General features: G+C 47.7%; 1 protein-coding gene across 1 annotated transcript in view; it reads right to left on the bottom strand.

Annotated features, from left to right (window-relative positions):
• Positions 1-22,415, bottom strand: part of MTOR (mechanistic target of rapamycin kinase) — a 121,456-nt gene that overhangs the window by 1,450 nt on the left and 97,591 nt on the right. The window contains exons 37-57 of the mRNA XM_061160412.1: positions 21,480-21,595; positions 20,406-20,523; positions 16,694-16,939; positions 15,919-16,019; positions 15,144-15,240; positions 13,998-14,096; positions 13,575-13,697; positions 13,216-13,398; positions 12,672-12,806; positions 12,297-12,471; positions 10,892-11,027; positions 10,134-10,281; positions 9,394-9,516; positions 7,994-8,076; positions 6,873-6,945; positions 6,341-6,415; positions 5,825-5,960; positions 5,113-5,178; positions 2,949-3,029; positions 2,593-2,673; positions 208-313 (exon numbers count right to left, since the gene is read on the bottom strand). Coding sequence (XP_061016395.1) covers positions 208-313; positions 2,593-2,673; positions 2,949-3,029; positions 5,113-5,178; positions 5,825-5,960; positions 6,341-6,415; positions 6,873-6,945; positions 7,994-8,076; positions 9,394-9,516; positions 10,134-10,281; positions 10,892-11,027; positions 12,297-12,471; positions 12,672-12,806; positions 13,216-13,398; positions 13,575-13,697; positions 13,998-14,096; positions 15,144-15,240; positions 15,919-16,019; positions 16,694-16,939; positions 20,406-20,523; positions 21,480-21,595 — 2,501 coding nt within the window. The remainder of the gene's footprint in view (positions 1-207; positions 314-2,592; positions 2,674-2,948; positions 3,030-5,112; positions 5,179-5,824; positions 5,961-6,340; positions 6,416-6,872; positions 6,946-7,993; positions 8,077-9,393; positions 9,517-10,133; positions 10,282-10,891; positions 11,028-12,296; positions 12,472-12,671; positions 12,807-13,215; positions 13,399-13,574; positions 13,698-13,997; positions 14,097-15,143; positions 15,241-15,918; positions 16,020-16,693; positions 16,940-20,405; positions 20,524-21,479; positions 21,596-22,415) is intronic.

Genomic DNA, 22,415 nt, shown 5'->3' with positions numbered 1-22,415 from the left:
GTCTCCATTTTCTCCTTTTTGGAACAATGAGCACATCCAGTAAGTATAAACTTTTCAAGAGACTTGAGACACAGTTTCCCTATATGGATACCCAATTTCCCTGTATGGATCCCTGTCCCCCCCACCCCCACCAACATCTTTTTTTGCAACTCTGGCTTTGGGGCACAGGGTAGGGGCCTGATTGCTTATTTGAACAGAGGTGCTCACCAGCCAATGTAGCACTGGCAGAGGTTTTCATGGGATGTCGCCTGTTTGATGAGCAGCTCGACTTGTGTTGGGACATCCAGGGTTTCATCATGAGAGAAGTCCCGACCTAGGACATGAGGAACAAAAGCGTCCAGTGTGCACCAGGTACCAACCACCCAGCTCCACCGTCCCCCAGCCAGGATCAACTGTCCACACAGCCTGAATCAGCTCCCCCTCATAAGTGAATATAAATGCTATATAATACTTGGATTTTTAAATTCACCTCCACGTGACCCATAAACACCTAATATATACTAACAAACACACTAATATATACTCGGCTCTTGGTTTACAGTAGGTAAAGCCCTATAGTGGGCAGAGTACAGGAGTGGCAAAGATCTGACCAGTGGGCTTCTATTCCATTATCACCCTTGAGTCGGGCAAGTGGCCAAGGAGCCTCTTTCACTCCTACCAGCCTCTCCTTCCAGCCCCTTGTCCTGCAGAGCTGCCTGCTTTCATCACACACTCATAGTCTCCTGCCTTACATGGGCGCTTAGTACTGCCTGGCCAGCTCCTCTGGCTATACACCCTTCCATCTCCACCATGAAGTTCTCTCCTCTTCTTGAGCATCCAAACCTCTCCTCTGGCTCCTCACCCTCGGCAGGGGACCTCATTTTCTCCTCTAGAGCCAACTGATTCACTAAGGGCAGAGTTCAGGGCCCTGATATGTTGGGCTGTGTTCAAGGTGCCAGCTTTGTTCAACATGAGCTCCCCCTTCTTTTCCATCACCCCAGAGAGTGGGCCCTCCTCCCATTTAAGGCCAAGTTCACCCGCACTGTGATCCACCACCTCCTCTTTGTCAGGAACCTTACAATACCAACCATCCTGCCTCACTCACGTCTGCAAACCCTCCCTCTCATGTGCTCACTTTTCTGTAAACACGTTCCTCCTCCTGTTGAAGGAAACAGAACCGCTCATCCAACTTCTCCTTCGGCTATGTCCTCTCTCCTCCCCGCACAGCCAGACTTCCTGAGAGCTTTGAAACTTGTCTCCATTCCTTCTCTCTCTCACTTTGCATTCTCTTCCACTGCTTTATTCTGGCTGCCAGACTCATCAGAGCTCTCAGAGGGCCACCAGAGACCCGGAACCCCCCTTGATCTCTCCCCACCCCTCACAGCCCATCATCAATCCTTTGCATTTTCCTCCTAAACAGCTCTTGACTCCATCTCCACTGCCACCCTTGTCTAATCAGCTGTCCAGCTGGCACTGACTGTGGCAGCTGCTTCCTTCCCTCCAGCCCCTGCTCCCCCCACAGTCAGAGCAGGCAGGATCTCACAATGCAAACCTGCCCAGCTCTCCTCCACCCCCTTAAAACCCTCCAGTGGTTTCTCACTGCCCACAAGATACAGGGTAAAATCAGAAGGCTCTGCATGGTCTGGCCCTGGCCCTCTCAGAGTCCAAACACTTTGCATTATGCTCCTCTCACCCTTCTTGGGGGCAGTTTGGCCTGCCAGGCTCTCTGACCTTTTTTCCTTCCTATCCTCCCTCCTACCACAGGGTCTTTGCACATGCTGTTTCCTTTACCTGGAAGAATCTGCCCTAATTAACTCCTCTAGCAAATTTTAGCTCCTAGGTAGTCTGCTGAGGGAAGCTTTTCTGGGACTTTTGGACTTAAATTCCCCTGTTACTGTCATCACAGCCCTAGTCTCTCTTCCACTTAAAACGGTATTCCTCTTTAGAGTCTAAGTCCCATGAAAGCAGGGAATATGCCTATTTTTAACTTACACTGTTTCTTCAATATCTAGAACTTGCAGGTCCTTAATGAACCAATATGCCTTGACAACAGAGCTTATGTGCTGGGCCTCCCACGTCCCAGTTCATCCTCACCGCCTTCTGAGTGAGGTGTTCTTGTCACTTTCTGGCCAGAGGAAGAGACACAGGCCTGTAGGGCCCCAGCTGTGGTGCTGGGCCTTTGGCCTCCCTGCCTCCCACCCCCACATCACACCATTTGGTCTGTGTGACACGTCTCCTGTTCAAAAGTACATGGTGCTCCCATCCAGGCCCTCCACTCCGTACAGCTACCTGAGCACAGGTGGGCACTGAACCAAGGGGTCAGATTTGCTCTAATTTCGGCCATGATGATTAATTTTCTTGAATTTGGCTGACTTTGGACTCAAGAGAACTTTACTGTTAAACTTCACTGTTAAAACGAGATTAACAACATTACTTAAAGGAAGTTCATTGGTCATTAGAGAATCAGAGAGGATCCTTCACTGATGGCCTCAGAGATAGTCCAGTTAGCAGCACAGGGTCACAGTTTAGGCACGAACACCACTGGAAACCGGGCTGAACACCCACTCAAGGAGATTTTATGTTCCTTTTAAGTAAACACATATACACACTCACCAGTGAGCTTATCTCGAACCCTGTTAATAATTTGAATAGCTTTCTTATTTAGGGCCTCTGGTTTCACCAAACCATCTCCAACTGGAATAAACAAAAGCAGAAATAATAGTAAGACTGGATCATCATAACAGGTTCAATGCACACCCCTGTTTTTCTCAAATATTCACTTTTGTTAAGTGTGGAGCAATTCTTCCTCTTTGTTTATCTTTGTCCTCAGAATATAATGATAAATTCATGGGACCTTTGCTGCTCAAAGGCAGTTCTGTTGCTTCCTCTTACTGACCCTCCTCCTGGTGTTCACAGCTGCTCTTTTCTTAATGAGCTAGCTGATGCAATTCCTCAGAGGCTGGACTTACTGAAAGAATGAATAGATTCTGGCACTGTGGTCCCCGTTTTCTTATGGGCTGGTTCCCCAAGTTCCACACCATCCAAAATTTCTAGGAGGAAAAAAAATCAGCAGAAAATTCAAACACCAAGAAGCCACTGTTCCAAGGTATTAGCTCTAATTCTTCATGTACAATCTCCCTTTTAACACCTGTCCCACCTGTCTCAGAGGAAAAAGGAAATAGGACATGTTATGCTCTTTACGAATTTAACATTTTTTAGGGAGTTCCTGGGTTGTCCAGAGGTTAGGACTCAGTGCTTTCACTGCTGTGGCTTGGGTTCAATCCCTGGTCAGGGAACTGAGATCCCGCAAACTGCATGGCACAACTCCCTCACCCCCTCAAAGAAAGGTTTGAAATCTGCATGAAAACATACAGCATTAATAAAATGTTCTGACATACAGAAGAGGCTCACAGGTCAAAGACCTGGCCACAAAATTTGGGTGGCTGGACCCAAATTGGTCATAACATAAAGAAAACTAGCTTTCAAAGGATCACACACGTGACTGAAATGTTATTCCTTGGAGGAATTTATACATCAACTCTGGGGAGAAGTCCACAGGCTTTAGGCTCACCCTCTGCTGACTGTGGCCTTCAGGAGAGGCATCTAGAATCAGAACTCTGAAGCTATTTATACACTGCCCTGGGACATGACAGGTCTTCAGAATGAAGCTAGTGATGACAATACTTTAATTAATGAGTCCTTGGAACTTGACTTTTGAGGCACATACAAGCAACCAGGCCTACCACCACTGGTGCCACCAGCACAAGCTGTCCTAACTCCCCTTGGTATATCACAGGCGGCACATGGGAGTCACCCAATAATGTATTAACAAGGCAGACCCTGAGAGTTATACCAGTAAGTGTCACATAATCTGGGTGAGACCAGTCATCCGCATGAGGCCCCCAGACACTGTGGGTGATTCAGGGAATCCCAAGTCCTATCACAGTGTCCAGGGTAGAGTCCAAGCTATTCATGGATGACATGGATCCAGGATGCTCATTTCCTGCCGAGAACACTCTCTTCCTTTCTACCCATCCAGATTCCACTCATCCAGTAAGGCTCAGCTTCAATTCTACCAGCCCACAGGCTCCCTTAACCCTCGCGGTTCAGAGTGATACCTCCTTTCTGAGGCCTACCACCCCTGGTTCCCAACCAAACCACATGGCAGCTGCCTACACTGTAGTGTGCCGCTCTATTATTCCATATACACTCTGGGCTTCTGTGCTTCCTCAGAGCAGTCTCAGTATGTCACACTGTTTTCATACCTCTGAATACCATTTGGCCTAGTTGATAACCAGTTGCAAATGTTGCCTAAGTATTTGGAGAGAATGTTTAACTGTTTTACATCCCAGTGGTATTTCCAAAATATGACTGTGTAGGGTGTTGTTGAATGTGGGGGTCAAAGGGTTGGGTTAGGGTTAAGGGGCAAAGGGAAAAGGTAAATGTGTCAAACAGCTTGACTGTAAGACGTCTGAGAGCAGGGAATACACAGAGCCTGTTCTGGCTTTCAGAGGGGGGTCATCTTCTTGTAACCCTGCTTTGTGGACCACATTCCTGGGAACAATGTTTCCTGTGGTTTCCTAGCTGCTCAGGCAGCAGTGTGTGTACATTTCCGCTGCTCCCATCTTCCCACTCCTGAGCTATTCCCAAAGCTTTAGAGTTAAGGTAACATAGTTAGTAATCATCCCAGACACCATTAAAGGGCATGCTAAAGACTGGCTAATATTCAGACATAATTTAAAAAGAAATTTTTTTTTTTTAAATTTATTTGACGCTGCTGGGTCTTAGTTGCAGCACATGGAATCTTTGATCTTAATTGTGACATGTGGAATCTAGTTCCTGGGATTGAACCCAGGCCCCCTACATTGGGAGTGTGGAGTCTTACCCACTGGACCACCAGGGAAGTCCAATTCAGATATACTTTTAACTGATTGTGTTTTTACATATAGGTTAAGATTGGATAGTGTGATCAAAATTTCTGAGCTCTAGGTACCCACTTCTTCCTGAGACGCATTAAATAAAAAATACATTAGATGCTTATTACTTAAGTCATGCCTTCTAAAGGCAGTGACAAGGCTTGTCTCATTCTAGAAATACCCTGGACAAAAGGAGGACAGAGTCTGCAGCACTCACCTACTGACTGGCCAGCAGAGTAGGAATCTGTCCTTGTCCGTGATCGCTTGTTACCTTTGGTATTTGCTAGGGAAAGAAAGAAAAGGAGGGTTAAAAAAGCACTTCAAACTTTGATTTGAAAAAAACTTGGCTGATATACTTTCCCTTAATCATAAAAATATAATTTTCCCAAAAGCCATAACTAAGAGAAAACAAAAAACATAACACTCAGAAGTAAATGGGTGGATGTTCACAAGGCATCTGATCCTGAGGGGCATTTTATATGGCTGAGTGGGATTCAGATGATGTAAACTGGATAACAAGTGAGTGTGTGACAACTGCAGTGGAGAAGATGCCTCTGATTAGTAAATGCCTTCTGAGGAGGTTGGAATAAAGAGCAGACTAAGACACTGTTGAGATAGCACAACTGTTTGCAAATCCTGTAAAAATTCCGTCTGCTATTCAACATGAAACCTAAAAAAAGTCACCAGAGTATTTATTTATTTATTCTGAAAAATGCTTTAATCAAGATCTAAACTGATGACCAGAGTTCTCTTAGTGAATAAAAATACTTGAAATTGATTTCCAGCCACCACAGCTGCCCTGTGGAAGAGTGGTGTGGCAGCTGAGTACTGGGTCTTGGGCTCTGTGTGTGAAGGGGGCAGGACTGAACTGGCTACGCCCACTGTGGGAGGGGGTGAGCCCCAGCACCCCGGCTCTTGCTGAGACTCACTGTCCATCAGCCTCCAGTTCAGCAAGGGGTCATAGACGAAGGCTTCCAGCACGGCCATGACACTGTCCTTGTGCTCCCGAAGCACCTCCATCACGGTGTGGCACGTGATCCTGTAGTTGCCATCAAGGCCTGTGACCTGTGGATGGGCCAGAGCTGCTCACCACGGAAGTCACCATGCTGGTCCCCGAAGGCCTTACCACCCAGCATCACCTCAGAGGGTGTCATCCCACTCAGAGAGATGATGTGGCCATCACTGAGGGGCCAGGCTGGGCATGCCTCAGAGCAAAGGGTCAGGACTGTCATTCATGTGAAACAAGGTCTGGCGTAAAGGTTGGGTAAGACTTTTAAAGACTGATCGTTTCTAACAGGATGGAAAATACCAGGAGGATACAACTACAGCATAAGCGGGGCATTTGGGGAGCTGGAGATCTAACAAGGAAGGAAGTCTATCCTTGGAGAGGGGATAGAACTGTACTGGTCCCACTTCAAAGCAGTTTGTTACCAACATCCACTCACCTCCATAGCATTGGTCAGCATTCTCGTTAGTCTAAATGGAATCTTCTCTGGGAATTTCTCTCTGGTCATAGCAACCTAAGGGTAACAAAGGGAAAACCCAGGTCCACTGGTTAGACTGTCTTCCTCAGCTGGAGCCAGGTGCAGGTAGGTGGCTTTCCTTTGCATGACCAGCACTGATTTCAATTAGAGCATAGAAAGGAAGCAGCCTGAGTCTAGTTTAGTGATGGGACTTATTGCTGGAATTTAAGACAACTAAAAATTTAAAAATAAAAAAAGAGAAGGTGGGGGAGTGGGGAGGGAGAGAGAGAAAAAAGGTAAGTGTGTATCATGCCCAGGCCTTCAACCAACATCTCCTTTTCTGAGTCCTGTAATGGCAAGAATCAAAAAGCACGTACTTCATCTATTAGACTGATGTTCTATCACCTTGAGAGAAGAGTCAGGGGTAAGAATACGGCATTTGGGCTTTTAAGTTTGCCTAAGTGGTCGGAGTCGGGTAGAAGGTGGTCCTCTGGGTTCTCGAACATGTGCTTACCTCAAAGCAGTCCCCAAAGTCAATGTGCAGGATCTTTCCACTCAGCCGGTCCAGCATCAGGTTGGATGGGTGTCTGAGAAAAAAGAACAGCTCGGATGAACAGATCCCCGTCTGTGAGACTCTAGGCCAGGGGTTGGTAAATGACAGCACTCAGGCCAAAGCTAGCACTCCACTCCCAACTTTTGCAAATTATTTTTATTGGAACACAGTCATGCTCATTTGTTCATGCACTGTTTTGGGCTGCTTTTGTGCTACAGCAGCAGAGATGAGTACTTGTGATGGAGACTGTAAGGCCAGAGAAGACTAAGATATTTACTATCTGGCCCTTTACAGAAAAAAAAATTCTGGGGCTCAAATGAGAATTGATCTGTGTGAATCACAAGTTGCCCCATGATACCAAGACAGTTTGTTTTCCCAAGGTCTTTGGTCACAGGATAAATGGTCATAGGTTTCTGGCAGTGCTGGCACCTCAGAGTGACAAGGCTCTTCGAGATGGGCTCTCATCTGCCTGCGTCCCTGAGCCCCTCCAGGCAGGAGCATCTGGGTATTCTGGACAGGTGCTCTACTAAGTTTTTTAAAAACAGGAATTTATTATTTTTGTGGGATTAAATTTTTTTTACTCTCAAATAAGTGCATGAGAATGATCCCAGAAGAAAAATTGTAGACATCAGAATATTATTATTTTTTAAAATTTCTTAACATTTCTAAATGACTTTTGCAGTCAGTACATTTGGATGAAATTTAATATGTAGAACTATCAGAGGGATCTACTTTGGTTGGTTTCAATTATAGAAATAGGATTACTTATCTTAGCATAGTGATGATTGATAAATGTTTATTGAATCAATAAAATCAACTGGATTTCATGTGGTTTTTAATACATTAAACCAACCTATGAAGAAAGTACCCTTGAACTATGGTTTTTCTTCTCTTTAGTTTGACATGCTGTTCTGATGGCATGGACAATAACAGGGGACTAAGGTTGATGCTGCAAAAAACGCCTAAAGTACGAAATATAAACATGTACCAAACAGTCATAAGGCTCACTGGAAAACAAAATGAAATCATCCAAGAAAACTATATAATGGAGAAAGAAGATTCAAAGAAACAAATTCACTCACCTATCACCCAGGCCCAAAATATACCCAACCATAGACATGACTGCTAAAGAGCGGGTATAATTGGTTCTTCGATCAAACCACACCTAGAACACAGAAGCACATGTGAGCCGAGGCTCTGAAAACTAACTGGTTTTCAACACAATTATACCGTAATCAGTTGTTTGCTTACAGTCCAACAATAACCAGTGAGAATGTATAAGGGAACAAAAATCATTCATAATTACAAATTTAATAAACTCTGCTCAGAGTAAACTTAATTGGAAATGTGTAGAACTTAGATCACTAAGTAAATTAAACTTTGCTTAGAAATACAGAGACTAGAGTAAATGAAAATATCCATTTAAGGATATCCACTTAAGATTGAAAAGATGTAATATCCTTCCAGATTATTTAATACATTTAATGTAATTTCAATAAAAGTTCATTGGCACTTTCTTGGGAATCTTGACAAAATGATCCTAAAATTTACCTAGAAAAAAATTAAATGTAAATAACTAGTGAGAAAAGACTTGTATTAACAGTGGGATACTTGAGGATAAATAGAAAGATCAATGATATAGAAATTCTAGAAAGAAATTCAAGGGCATATAAGAATTTAGTATATAGTAAAAATTGACTCTGTTACAGTAGTGAGAGGATGGATTATTTGGTAATACTGTGTGTGTGTTAAGTCACTCCAGTAGTGTCCGACTCTGCGAAGCCATGGACTGTAGCTCTCCAGGCTCCTCTGTCTATGGGATTCTTCAGGCAAGAATACTAGAGAGGGTTGCCATGCCCTCCTTTAGGGGATCTTTCCGACACAGGGATCGAATACGTGTCTCTTACATCTCCTGTACTGGCAGGCAGGTTCTTCACCACTAGCACCACCTGGGAAGCCCCTGGTAATACTGTCACGTTGGTTAATCACATTAAAAAAATAAAATCTATACCCTAACTTTAAATTCCAACTTGGGTTAAGGATTTAAGTGTAAAAACAAATCTTATAATTAGTACAAGAAAATCTTGAGGTGGAGAGAGCCTTTCTAACTATAAAGTCAGAGAAACTTTAAAGAAAGGATTAAAAAATCTATTAACTTCTAACATTTAAAAATGTACATCAAAACCAAAACAAAAACTTCAAACCTAGAAACATACTATTAAAAGAAATGGAAAAACCAGATAAACAGGAAATTAATAATATATATGAAAAAGATTTAACAGCTTTAATAAAATACTATTGTAAGCAATGGTTGAAACATGAAACTAACTACAGGTAGACTGCGTGGCTCAGCCATTCGGTTTCTGCTCTAAAAGACTACACATCACCCACAGCTAATTGTCACAGGCCACGTCCACCAGGGGCACAGGGGCAAACAAGCCATTCCTGGCGAGAGGGGAGGCTGGGGGCAGGGGCGTCATACCTCAGAGCTGGGGCTCTTTAGCCACAGCAGTTTGGCCAGGTCGTCCCCAGCTGTGTTGTTGACGGCGTGCTCAAACACCTCGACCTTCTGCATCAGAGTTAGGTGGTCATAGTCTGGAGCCATCTGCACCAAGACACAAGTGCTGTGAAAGAGGAACCCAAGACGAGCAACTCACAGCCTGGAAGAAACAAGGCTCTGAGGCCAGGCAGAGAGGGGCTCTGATTTCACCACTGCCACTGAAAGGAGAAGGGGAATAAGGAGAAGCAGTGGCCACTCTAACCTGAGGACCACAGGAGGGGCCAGGGCAAAAGGGGCAGGCATCAGGCCTCGCCTCGGTACCAGCTTAGAGTGAATGAGAGCACTGGGAGGTTCAAACACTTTTTTACTTTTCTCTCTCACACACCTACTGAACACTGCTTCCTTGCTTCCCCATTCAGCCAGTCAGCGCTCTGTGTACAGTGTTAGGATCAGCAGATGTATGTTGCCTGATGAGTAATACCGTCCAGTCTCACGGAGGGTGATGAAAACCCAATTGCTGGGCTTTAGGATCCTTGTTTAATCTTAGAAAAGGTTATCTGCTTGAAGACTTATACCATTAATCCTTCGTCAATAGCTAATTCCCTTGAATAGACTTTTCAGTGATGGAACAAGGAAAACAAATTTGTACCAATTCCCGAACTGATTTGCGAGCTTCGCCCCCAAGACACTGAAGGGTTGGGTCTGGCAGCCTCATCACATACCCGCAGCATGATGCGATGCTCGATGTTGAGAAGGATCTTCTTTTTCTCCCTGTAGTCCCGGATGAGGGCGTGCAGTGTGTCACAGTGGGGGACCCAGCCGATGAGGCCCGAGTTGGTTGATAATGGAATGACGGCATACCTCTGGATGCTAAAGCCCACAGGAAAGCAGGGTCAATGAACAGAAAACAGAGCAGACTTTTGAGCCACTTGTGGCACATGCAAACTGGTTTTAATGCGCCTGTCCACACAAGGCTACTGTGGGGCGTGTGATGAGGACGTGGTGCGAAGCATAAAGCCTAAAACACAATCGGGGTTGATGGTATGAAGGTACCACCAGTATTCCCAATCTGCCTAACAAACGCACTGCTTTGGGGGAACAATCCCATGATGATTTCTAAACCTAAAATGACCTCCCCACTTAACATCCATGTTCTTAACAGAAAGAGGAGTGAGAGAAGCCTGAGGACAGGAAGGGCTTGTTAGGGCTGTCATTTCATTTGGCATAGAACACATCAAATTTGTGGAATCTCCCATCTAAAGACCATGAAATGTTCCTTTCTGAGTCCTCTGAAGGACTTCCCCTGAGAACATTCTGAAACCAATGGAGAGTCTTTCTCTTTGACATCTTGGCTACTGATGACCTCCTATCAGGTACAGAATCATTTACTTGGCAAAGGTAAGTGACGACCCGGAAGAGAAGTAAGAAATAACTAGATTTCTCTAGTTTTCTAGGGCCATCTCTATGGCATCCTGAATACCTGAGGTTTTTCCGAAGAGATGTTGGGTCATTGGCCAGAAGGGTGTTGACCAGGCCGAACAGCTGCATTACCCGTTCGTCCTGCCGCAGGTCCTCGTGGCCCTTCAGAAGGAAGACAAACTCATGCCCGTTGCTGCCTGTGGGGAGTGAAGCGGGGAGCAGTCAGCGAGGATCAGACGGTTTCCATCCTGTCGGCTGGGAGACCACTGCTGCACTCGCAGGTTGGCAGACACATACCATACCCAGTTACACTGTCCTGACAAATGGAAGAAATGCACCCTAGAATGGGTGAAAAGAATGGCCTTCCTTTTGATGGTCCCCCAGTAAGATGTTCGAATCAACAGTAAGTAAAGTTTTTTAAAAAGCTCTGTCTTCAAGGGCCAGGAATGAGTCTGTACAGAGATGGTCACTCTACATGTCACCTCCCCACCCCACTCTCTGTTCTGCTCTGACCTTAGAAGCCTGACTCCTAGAGACCACATCCCCTGGGCTCCCTGGTGTTTGGCCGATGGGGGCACTGGCAGGAGGTTAGAGGGTGGAAGAAGGAGAGGTCGGGGTACCTGCCCTTGACAACCAGCCAGGTTCCGGTTCTAGAAGTAGCTCCCTCCCTTGGTCTGGACCATGGCGTCAGGGGATGCCCTCTCTTTCCAGGTTATAACCCTTGCTGGGCTCCGTGCCCTCTAGGTCTGAAGGGCGGGGGTGAATAATTATACACTTCATACTTCTGGCCCTCTTAACTCAGCTGTGCCTCTGAAAACATTCCTTCGTTACAGTCTCTTTAGTTAGAAGCTGCTGAAAGCTGACCAACACGCATATTAGTATTAGAAGAGACCAGCCTACAGAGAGACAACCATCCGGGGACCAGCATTCGCCACTGCTGGTGAATAATCATGTTTAAGAAACACAAGCATTACCAAAGGTGCAAGAGCTCCAAGTACCAGCAGAACACTCAGGCCTTCAACACCACCCTCCTGGCAGCACACCGCACTACTGCTTCACTAAGTTCACTTTACAAAGCATCCCCACAAAGAGAGGATGTGAAGTATAAAGAAGGACACTCCAGCCCAGGTGGCCCTCCTTGACGTGGCCTGTCACCTGCTGTGCTGCATCTGCAGCCTCTTTCTTCCTCATCTGCTCCCTGACCAGCCCCCTGCCAGAGCCCCCTTCCACGCTGTAGGCCTGCACGGTTCCCTTCCACCTGCTCTGGGGTGGGGCTGATAGGCCTCACCTAAGGAAGCACAACAGGAGGAATCAACTAGAAGTCCCAGTGAGGATGTCCTCCACTCCACTTTCAGTTCATGGGAGAAAGGTCAGCAGTGTGGACAGCAAGCAGTTGCGTCAGGAGGGGAGGGGTCCCCTGGGCTGGGAGGGCGACTCGAGTACCAAAAGTGCACGAGGGGCCTTACCCATGAGCGTCAGCTTCCGGGGCCTCTGCTTGGATGTGATGACTTGCAGAGACGGCGCGATGGACTGAATGCGAATGATGGGCTGGTTGGGGTCGTAAGTTCCTGGCACAGCCAGTTCCAGATCCCGGCACATCAGAAGTTTGGGGGAGACGTACTGCAGCTCTAAGGATGTGAGCTGTGAATAGTTACCAGAGTTTAGCTTTCTGCCTTTCGGGAGGAACTGAAATGCTATTTACGTATTTTTCAATGGATTGCTAGTAGCCATGACTTGTCCCAAAGTCTGCAGGTAGAAGTGGAGCCAGGTGCTGGGGGCTTAGTGTCAGAATGTTCAGGCAGCGAATGACTGGTAACCCTGCTAGAACCATGAGATCCTACCTGAGGCAGCTGCTTGGAGATTCGTCTGAACACGTGGTAATAGAGGTCCCAGGCTTGGGTGAGGTCCTTGACGTTCCCTGATTTCATGTACTTCCTGCACCATTCCTGGGCCTCCATTAAATCTCGACCATACGCCTGAGAGGGGAAGCAGGAGAATGCGCAAGGTGTCACTTGTGTTGACTAAGCCCAACTCTGAGTCCCCAGCAGGCAGCAGAACTGCTCGGGAGGGTACGCTGGCCAGACAGCACTGGCTGGGTTGCTAGGCAGCTTTCTAGTCCAAGAGCCCCACCCTCAGGATGGCTTCTCAGGTGAAGTGAGGTTGGAAGAGAGACAAGATGGCCCTGTGAGGAACCTCATGGTTTTCCAGTTAAAGTTTCAGAAGGGTTCTTGTAACTTCATGACAAATGTTATTTCTGGTGTTTTATATCCTGTGACCTCCCTCCATCAGAATACATTTTATTCAAGTCAGCAGAAAGGTTAGAGGGAAAGGAGTCTGCTAAGGACTTTGGGGTCCTGTCAGTTCACGTCATTTTTTATACCATACCTGGTTAAAGGATGTTTCCTTCAGTGTCTGGGGTCCCCGCTCCATCATGGCGTGCAGGGGCTCCAGCACCTCGAACATGCCTTTCACGTTTCTCTCCCCAAAGTATAAGCGAGACGCCTCTTCCAGGCCTTCGTGCCACATCTCGTGCCAGAGGATGGCCACTCGGATCAGCTCCTCACTCACCTGGATCAGAAAGGGGAAGGAGGGACGTGCCCAGGGTGAGCTAAGCTCAGAAAGGCCAGTCTTGGAGAAACAGGAGGGACTCTTTCCAGCAGAGGAAGTACGCGGCCCTGCCCTGAGGAAGGAAGGCCGGCTCATTCGAGACCTCTGCTTGGTGGCTCGAGTCCGCCCGGACTCACCATCATGGCCTGCTGCACCAGGGTGTTGCTGTGCTCGCACATGTTCTTCAGGATTTTGTTGGCTGCGTTGTGCCGGGCTGTGGTGGTGGACTTGGAGGCCACTGTCAGTGGGTAGATGAGGGCCTGAAGCAAGCACAGAAGGAGCGTTTGCAAACATGTGTAAAGGGAGGATGACAAGAGTATGGTGCTGACACTCATCCCAGTCTACCAGGCAGGGGCTGTGTGGCCTTGGGCGGAATTCTTTCTTTTCCAGAAGACCCTGGGCAGACCAGAAGACCTGTCCAGCTGGGCAGACCCTCCTGGGGCAGGACGGACTCTTGGCTCCCAGAGGCATTTCTGTCCCTAGAGCAGCTTTAGGAAAGGTTGATGGCCAAATCAAAGGTCAGCAGTTAAGACAGAAAACTGCCCAGGATCTCCACGCACCTGCGGGTGGTACCGACCGATGTCTGTGAGAAGCTGGTGGATAAGACGTCCCACCAGGGGCCTCGGCGTATCAATTCTTGCAATGAGCTGAGGTATAACCTGATATTCAGAAAGATACAGTATGCAGCCTATGAGATGTGGAAACAACTCTAGTTATTCTTCTGAGCCATGAACAGCTCTTGCACCTGGTTTGATAGATACTGTTGGGCATGGAAATGATTCCCTCTCTTCAGTTCTCTAAAGGAACTGAAGAAAATATGGAGTCTTGACCTTGGGGTTGATCCACCGTATAGTGCCTGCTTCCTTGTTCCTTTCAACACTGCATGATTCCAAGAGAGACGAGGAGCAAGACCTGACCTATCCTCACCTGTAACCCAGTGCCCTCACCTGTGATCCAGTGTCCTCACCTGTAAACCAACTGCCCTCAACTGTAACCCAGTGTCCCCACCTGTAATGCAGTGCCCTCACCTGTAACCCAGTGCCCTCACCTGTAACCCAGTGTCCCCACCTGTAACCCAGTGTCCCCACCTGTAACCCAGTGCCCTCACCTGCAACCCAGTGCCCTCACCTGTAACCCAGTGTCCCCACCTGTAACCCAGTGTCCCCACCTGCAACCCAGTGTCTCCACCTGTAACCCAGTGCCCTCACCTGCAACCCAGTGCCCCCACCTGCAACCCAGTGCCCTCACCTGTAACGCAGTGTCCCCACCTGTAACGCAGTGCCCTCACCTGTAATCCAGTGTCCCCATCTGTAACCCAGTGCCCTCACCTGTAACGCAGTGCCCTCACCTGTAATCCAGTGTCCCCACCTGTAACGCAGTGCCCTCACCTGTAACCCAGTGCCCTCACCTGTAACGCAGTGCCCTCACCTGTAACCCAGTGCCCTCACCTGTAACGCAGTGCCCTCACCTGTAACCCAGTGCCCTTACCTGTAACCCAGTGTCCCCACCTGTAACCCAGTGTCCCCAACTGTAACGCAGTGCCCTCACCTGTAATGCAGTGCCCTCACCTTAACCCAGTGTCCCCACCTGTAACCACTGTCCCCACCTGTAACCCAGTGTCCCCAACTGTAACGCAGTGCCCTCACCTGTAACGCCGTGCCCTCACCTGTAACCCAGTGCCCTTACCTGTAACCCAGTGTCCTCACCTGTAACCAAGTGTCAATCTGGATTGCTTTCACCCCTTCCACTAAGGCTTCATTTACATCTGGCCAGTGACCATAATCAAACCATAAGGTGAGGACTCTGGGAAAGAAAAAGGAAAGTCATAGAAAATTTAATGTGCCCGGTTTTGCCTGTTCTCTCATCTTTAAGACTCTTTAGAAGAGCAGTACCGGCAGGGTCCCAGACCAGTGACTGCAGTGTGCTTGGTCTCAGGAGCCCTGGGGAGTAGGTGCTGGTGATGGCTGCCAGCGCCTTACTGGACACAGATCACCCCCAGGGAATGACCATTTCACTCCAGACAACAGAGAGGGATCCCCATCGCACCAATTCACACATCTAAGAGATGAGTCCACGGATAAGCTGTGCATGTGTAGGAAGAGTTGCCTCTAACACAGCAGCAACTAGGAAACCTGGCACTTGGCCAGGAAACCCCCAGATGCAGTGAGGCCACACTGACAGCCTCTGGACTGACTGGCCCGTGCCATTTGTTTGGGCCTCTCAGAGTCACCTCTGAAAGCTGAAGGGATTCTAGCAACACTCTGAGAAAGAGCTGGGCTGCTTCTTCCTACATAACAGGTTACACACCAGAGTCTTCAGGCACTGCTCCTTCATCTTTGCAGATTTCACCCACATGAGTGAGGCCCAGTCAGCTGCGACTCTGGGATGTATTCATGGGGGGTGGGGAGGGAAAGAGGACTTTACAGGTGACTCCTGTGACCTGCCCCCGACATGGCCCACCAGGACTTCCCTTCCTGATACCTGAGTGTGTCCTGGAGGTTGTTGCCTCGTGACAAAGAGATGGAACGGAAGAAGCCCTGGACAGCAGGGACAGTGTACATCAAGAGGGTTTTGGACAAATCCTGTTGGAATACACATATGTTAGTGACACTCCCACTTCAGCTTTCTCATCTGTAAAATGGGCAGAACAGCCCACTAAACAGCACATCTCCAAGAGTGGTTATGAGGATTAAATCAGTTAATGCACAAAAAGCCTTTAGATCAGTACCTGACATGTAGCAAGCACCCAGTAACTACAATGGTGCCTTAACTATTAATATCTTGGGCTAACAGAGGCTTCCTGGACAGGGCAGCAGAGGAGGTGGGGCTAAAGGCCCTGAACATGCTGACCTCTGGGCTTATCAGCTGCCCCAGAGCTTGAACTTGAACTGACTGCCCCAGGGGAGAGAAAAAAACAGACAGTGGATTCTGCTGGGCTCTGTGCTCAGAGTGGGCCTGCAGATGTGCAGGCCACCCCCACACAGGTGCCAGGCATTAGGAGAATGAGCTCAGCCATGTGGGAAGCACGACAAGGACCTCATTCTTTAGCACGGAGGCTATGTCAGGTCCCCAAACGCAAATATACACACAGAAGTACCATCTAAACAGTGCCAGATGGCAAGCCATGCTTTCCGGCTTCCTCTGGGGCTTCAGAGCAGAGCCTCAGGCTCCTGAAAGGCTAGCCAGGGCTCCATCCTCAAGGTGCCTGGTGCCCGGGTCAGTCCGTGACAGTGGGGGTGGAGGTGGGGGCGGGTACCTCGGTGACCTTCTTCTGCAGAGGAGACGGGGTAGGGCTGTTCTCGGCGCTCTCAGCCTCGCTCTCGCTGTTGCTGCCCTCGGTGCTGGTGGCGGTGGCGGTGGCCGCTGTGGTGGCAGCAGTGGCCGCGTTAGTGATGTTGGCCCCGCTGGCGTGTCGCAGTTTCTTCTTCTCGTCGCGGGCTTGGTTCTGATGTTTGTAGTGGAGCACAGCCTCGAAGTTCATCACTGCCCACGCGTGCCAGGCCTGGGGGCAGGGTGGGAGGACAGACACGGGGGCTGTGACAAGAGCTGGGGCAGGAGGCTCGGGTATCAAGGGCCTCGAGGGGTATGAGGCCACAGCTGAGGCTAAGCAAGGGCTGCCCTTTTTTCTCAGTGGTCAGTAAAGCGACCACTCACTTCACTTCAGCAGAACACTTGGGAATGGGGCGTTTCACTAAGTCCAATGTGATTCATTCATTCTGTGGTTCATCTGTTGTATCAGGGACTGCGGTGGGTGATGTAGGATGGGGGGGCATGTGAAGAGGAGCACGCCATGGGCCTTGACTCACGACCTCTTCATCTAGAGAAGAGGTCGCTCAAAGACCTGCAAATAGGCAGAATGGGATGGGGCAACGAGGGAGAGACAACAGGAACGCCAGGTGCAGGGCTGGGAAGGCTTCATGGAGGAGGGATTTGGGGCAGGTCTTGAGCCACGTTAGATGGATGAGGAGGGAATAGGAAGGCACAGCAAGGGTGTCCTGTAAGAACAGAGATGAAGATGCAGGTGGGCAAGCAGCGTGGTTCACAGGAAAGACATGTGCTTGAAGCTTAGGACACACACAGGAGGGTAGGGAATTCCCAACAGAGCTTTTAAAGATGGATTAAGGGTCTTCCCTGAAGGTCTGGTGGTTAAGAAGCTGCCTGCCAATGCAGGGGACATAGGTTCAATCCCTGGTCTGAGAAGATCCCACATGCTGCAACTAAACCCGTGCACCACCACTACTGGGCCAGTGCTCTAGAGGCAGGGATCTGCAACTACTGAAGTCAGTGCCCCACAGAGCCCGTGCTCCGCAACAAGAGAAGCTGCTGCAATGAGGAGCCTGTGCACCACAATAGAGAGCAGCCCCCACCTGCTGCAATTAGAGAAAAACAAACAAGAACCAGCACAGCCAAAAACAAATAAATAAGTACAGTTTAAAAAAAAAAAAAAGATAGGTTAAGGGAATTCCCTGGTGGTCCAGTGATTAGGACTCGGTGCTTTCACTGCTAGGGCCTGAGTTCAGTCCCTGGTCAGGGAACTAAGATCCTACAAAGTGTGGCTCTGCCAAAGAAAAAAAAAAGAGAGAGAGATGGGTTTGAAAGATTCCTTTGGCAGCAGATACAAAACAGATTATGGAGGTGAGCAGTTCAGAGAGTGAAGGTGGAGGTCTTAGCCAGGCAGAGGACAGTGGGAAAAGGGGGCACACCAAGAGCACAGGCCAGCCATGGAGGGCGACTCACTGTTTGTCCCTCACACCTGGCTGAGGGCCTGTCAGAGATCAGTGGTCAGTGACTGCCACCCAGAGAAGCCTTTGGTGCTAACTACTCACACCTCTGAGGGTTTGAGCTATAGTAATGCTTTGAGATAGCATTGCCTGGTGCACAAGGCATGAGGAAGAATTTGATTTGGGACGTTGTAAATTTGCAGTGATAGCAAGACATTAAATAATCCACTCATAGTTGGAACTTTCTGGATAACTGGTAAATTTCTTTGAACCCCTTGCTAAAAACCTTGCTTTAACACAGAAGTGTCCATTTCCCCAGCTAAGCAGAGTAGATGAATCACAATCAACTTTTACTTGATGAATAACAATCCTACAATGACCCAGGCTCAGCTTTCCCATACCTTCGTTTAATCCACAAATACCTATATATGTACAGTGAGCTGGGGGTCACAGCAAACAAGACAGAAGGAGTCCTGCAGGCACGTGGGACTAACATGCACCACTGATGGGAGATGACAGCACAGACTCAATAGGCCCAGACTAAAGCCAGTTTTTTTTTTTCCCTTTGATTTGTTTCTTTCAGAAAAGTTGAATGAAGGAAAGTAATCTGGTTAGGACACAGTTCTAATCTGTAAGGCTCTAACTGGTCAAGTGTTCACTGGACATATTCTTCCAGTCTTGGACTGAAGCTGTCCTAGAGAGAATAATTACTGCTGCTTTCACAAAATGGGCGTTTTTCAGATCAAACTGATACATGCTTAAAGCAGGCCAAGAATTTTACTGTAGATGTTTCTGGGGCCTTCAGATGTAGGTTTTGACCCCAGAAGGATTCATTCCCAGAGTATCAGCAGGTTAAAGAGACACCGGAAAGGAGTGGATGACATCTGCCTCACAGATAGTCTAACCAGGCGGCCCCTCAGAAAAGATATAAAAAAAATATGAGAAAGCATGCTCTCACCAGAGGTGTGTACTTCCAAGACTTATTCCTCTACCAGTCAAGCTTTTATACATTTTCTAGTTTTCTTTATCTTCTTGAAAAATTTCCTAAGATATAACAGGATGTTACTCAGAGCTTTCCAACAGAAACAGAAAGTTCAGTTCTTAGATGAGGAGCAGGCAGGGATGGAAATCATAAAGAAGCTGGGAAGGAACAGATGACCCAAGGGAAGATAAAGTTCCAGAGACTACAAGGGAAGATAAAGTTCCAGAGACTAACTGTGTGTCCAGATGCTCTAGGAAAATGAGCTGCTACGACTCTGTAAGACTGGAGAGGGTATGAAGAAAAGGGAACCTTCTCGTGCTGCTGGTGAGAATGTAAATTGATAGAACCACTAGGGAGAATAGTATGGTGGTTCCTTAAAAACTTAATAGAACTACCATAAGAACTACCACAGGACCCAGTAATCCCACGATTGGGCATATACCCTGAGAAAATCATAATTCACAAAGAGATATGTACCTCAATGTTCACTGCAGCAATATTTACAATAGCCAAGACATGGAAACAATCTAAATGCCCATCGACAGATGAATGGATAAAGAGGATGTGGCACATATATACAACGGAATATTACTCAGCTATAAAAAGGAACAACATCGGGTCATACGTAAACATGTGAATGGACCCAGAGTCCATCACACAGAGTGAAGTAAGTCAGAAAAACACACTGCATGTTAACACATATATGTAGAATCTAGAAAAATGGTACAGATGAACCTATTTGCAGGGCAGGAAGAAAGACGTAGATGCAGAGAGTGGTCAGGAGGGCACAGGTGATTAGGGGAGGGTGGGACTAATTGGGAGACATACATACACTACGTGTGTAAAACTGATAGCTAGTTAGTGGGCAGGGAGCTCAGCTCAGTGCTCTGTGATGACCTATAAGGGGAGGGGGTGAGAGGAGGTCCAACAGGAAGGGGATGTATGTACACACGTAGCTGATTCACTTCAGTGTACACAGAAACTAATACAACACTGTGAAGCAACTATATTCCCATTAAAAGAAGAATAAAAAGACGACAGCATCTCCACAGCCATGTACACACTCATGGTGTAATAAAGCTTTTTCAAGTGAAAGAATCTCTCAATCTTTCTGTATCAGTTAGACCTCTGACTAGATCGTGGCACTCAAAGAATCAAACTCACGGTACCAGACCAGGCCACCGAGGCTCTGCAGTGATGCATGAGCACTGGCCGGCATCTGGAGGCAGCGGCGGGAAGCCCGGCTCACTCCCGTCTCCGGTTACCTTGTACCAGCTGCGGTCATGCTCCGTGGCAGCGCTGTAGTACTGCAGGACTTTGGGGATCGTGCTCTCGTTGATACCCTGTAGGTTCAGCTGCCACTCCCCAAGTTTCAGGAAACATCTGAAAACATAGAAACAAACCCTGTGTTGCTCCCTCCTCAGAAGAGCCCTGCCGAGGACGACGACGTCCCGGGAGCACAATGGCCTTCCTACGGTTGACTCCCAGTCTAGGGAGGCAACACGATTGAACCACCTGGATTTTCAGCCACCTGGAGGGAAACAGACAAGTTTTGGGCACCAATTTTTTTTTTTTTTTTTGCACCAGTTTTTTAAGGGATGGTTTCTTCTTGCTCTCTTTCAGTGCTAACATAAACCAGGTAACTGGCATACTGAGGATGAATGGACCTGGCTTCCCCAAATTCATTTCGGTGAGTGGCAGCTGCTGAGAGCAAATTTTCTTATTGATTGCTTTATGGCTTTTCCCTTATTTTCTGGCCGTGCTATGCTACATGCAGGGATCTTAGTTCCTTGACCAGGAAAGGAACCCAAGGTCCCTGCAGTAGAAGCATGGAGTCTTGGCCACCGGATTGCCAGCAATGTTCTCCTTCCTTCTTTATATGATGAAATTAACAGCTAACATTCACTGATTGCTACTCTGTTACAGGTACTGCTCCAAGTGCTTGACATTTTCTTTCCACTAATCCTCATACCATCCTGTTCCACCCTAGGGAAAAGGAACTCTTACTATCCCCTTTTTAGATAATGAGGAAACTGAGGCACAGAGAGATTATCTAAAGTCACACATCAAACCAGCAGCATTTGAAAGCGAGGAGTCTTAACTCTGACGCTGGACACCAGGAGAACAGCACACGGGTGCTCTTGGGCTATTGGATCCTGGGGAAATAAGTGGCAGAGACTGTGGAGCAGCATGATTCAACAGCTGCCTGGGCCCCTCCTGGAAAAGGTGAGAGAGATGCAAGCAACTGGCTGCTCTGGGAGCCCTGAACATGCGCATGGGGCAGAGGCTGCTGATGGGGCAGGGCTTGGGTGTGACAGGCTTGACCGTAGGGAGCTCACCGGGCCATGAGCTTGTGCAGCTCCTGCTTGTGCTGCTGGTCCTCGGTGGCGATGGCGTGCTGGGCTTGCTGCTGCATGGTCTGAACAAAGTGCTGCATGTGCTGGAAGGCATCAATCTGTAGTAGGACATAGGCGCAGGGTTAGGGTTAGGGTTAGGGTTAGGGTTAGGGTTAGTCACTTGTCTGGCCCAACACCAGGGGAAAGGAACTGCCATTCACCCTCTCCTAAAGAACACCCCAGAGCATGGGGGTAGGACAGGGCGCCAGGGCATGATGCCGAGAGATGGCTGCATTTGTCAAGAGGATTCATATTTTTTCAACTCAAGGAGTAACTCTCCTTGGCCAACTGCAATTACTAGTTTAACAAGCCTTAGAAAAGCTACTTGCCCAACTTCCCCAAATAACAATCCATATGAAGTAATCGGAAACCACTGCTTAATTCACTATCAATATATTGCCCTAGGGGAAATCAGACTTCTTGGGAGTTGTTTCAGGCTAGTGAACCCTTAGTATTTGTTTAAGACACTGTGTACCTTGGACACTAGCACAGGAAAAATTATAGTGTAAAAAATCTAATAGATCCGGGGACAAACCACAGTGGAAAAGAATATAAAAAACAGTGTGCCTGGTGTATATACACACACACGTCTAAATCACCGCCATATAGCAGAAATTATACAACCTTGTAAATCAACTATATTTCAATAAAATACATTAAAAAGACCTGATAGGACCTTCAGTACCCAAATAAGAACACAGAGATGGGATGAGGCCCCTCATACATCGAAGTGGAGTGGGGAAGACACTAGCAAAGCCTTTATTTGAACAGGTTGGCTAAGAAGCAAAGACTTCAGAGGGTCCTCAAGCAGTTCCATCTCTTTACATGATTTTATACAAAGTGGCAGGAGGCATCTGGGTTAGTAACAGATAGTGGAAC

The sequence above is a fragment of the Dama dama genome, chromosome 14, assembly GCF_033118175.1.
Source record: "Dama dama isolate Ldn47 chromosome 14, ASM3311817v1, whole genome shotgun sequence".
NCBI lineage: Eukaryota > Metazoa > Chordata > Mammalia > Artiodactyla > Cervidae > Dama > Dama dama.
This window is presented reverse-complemented; position numbering and strand designations above follow the sequence as displayed.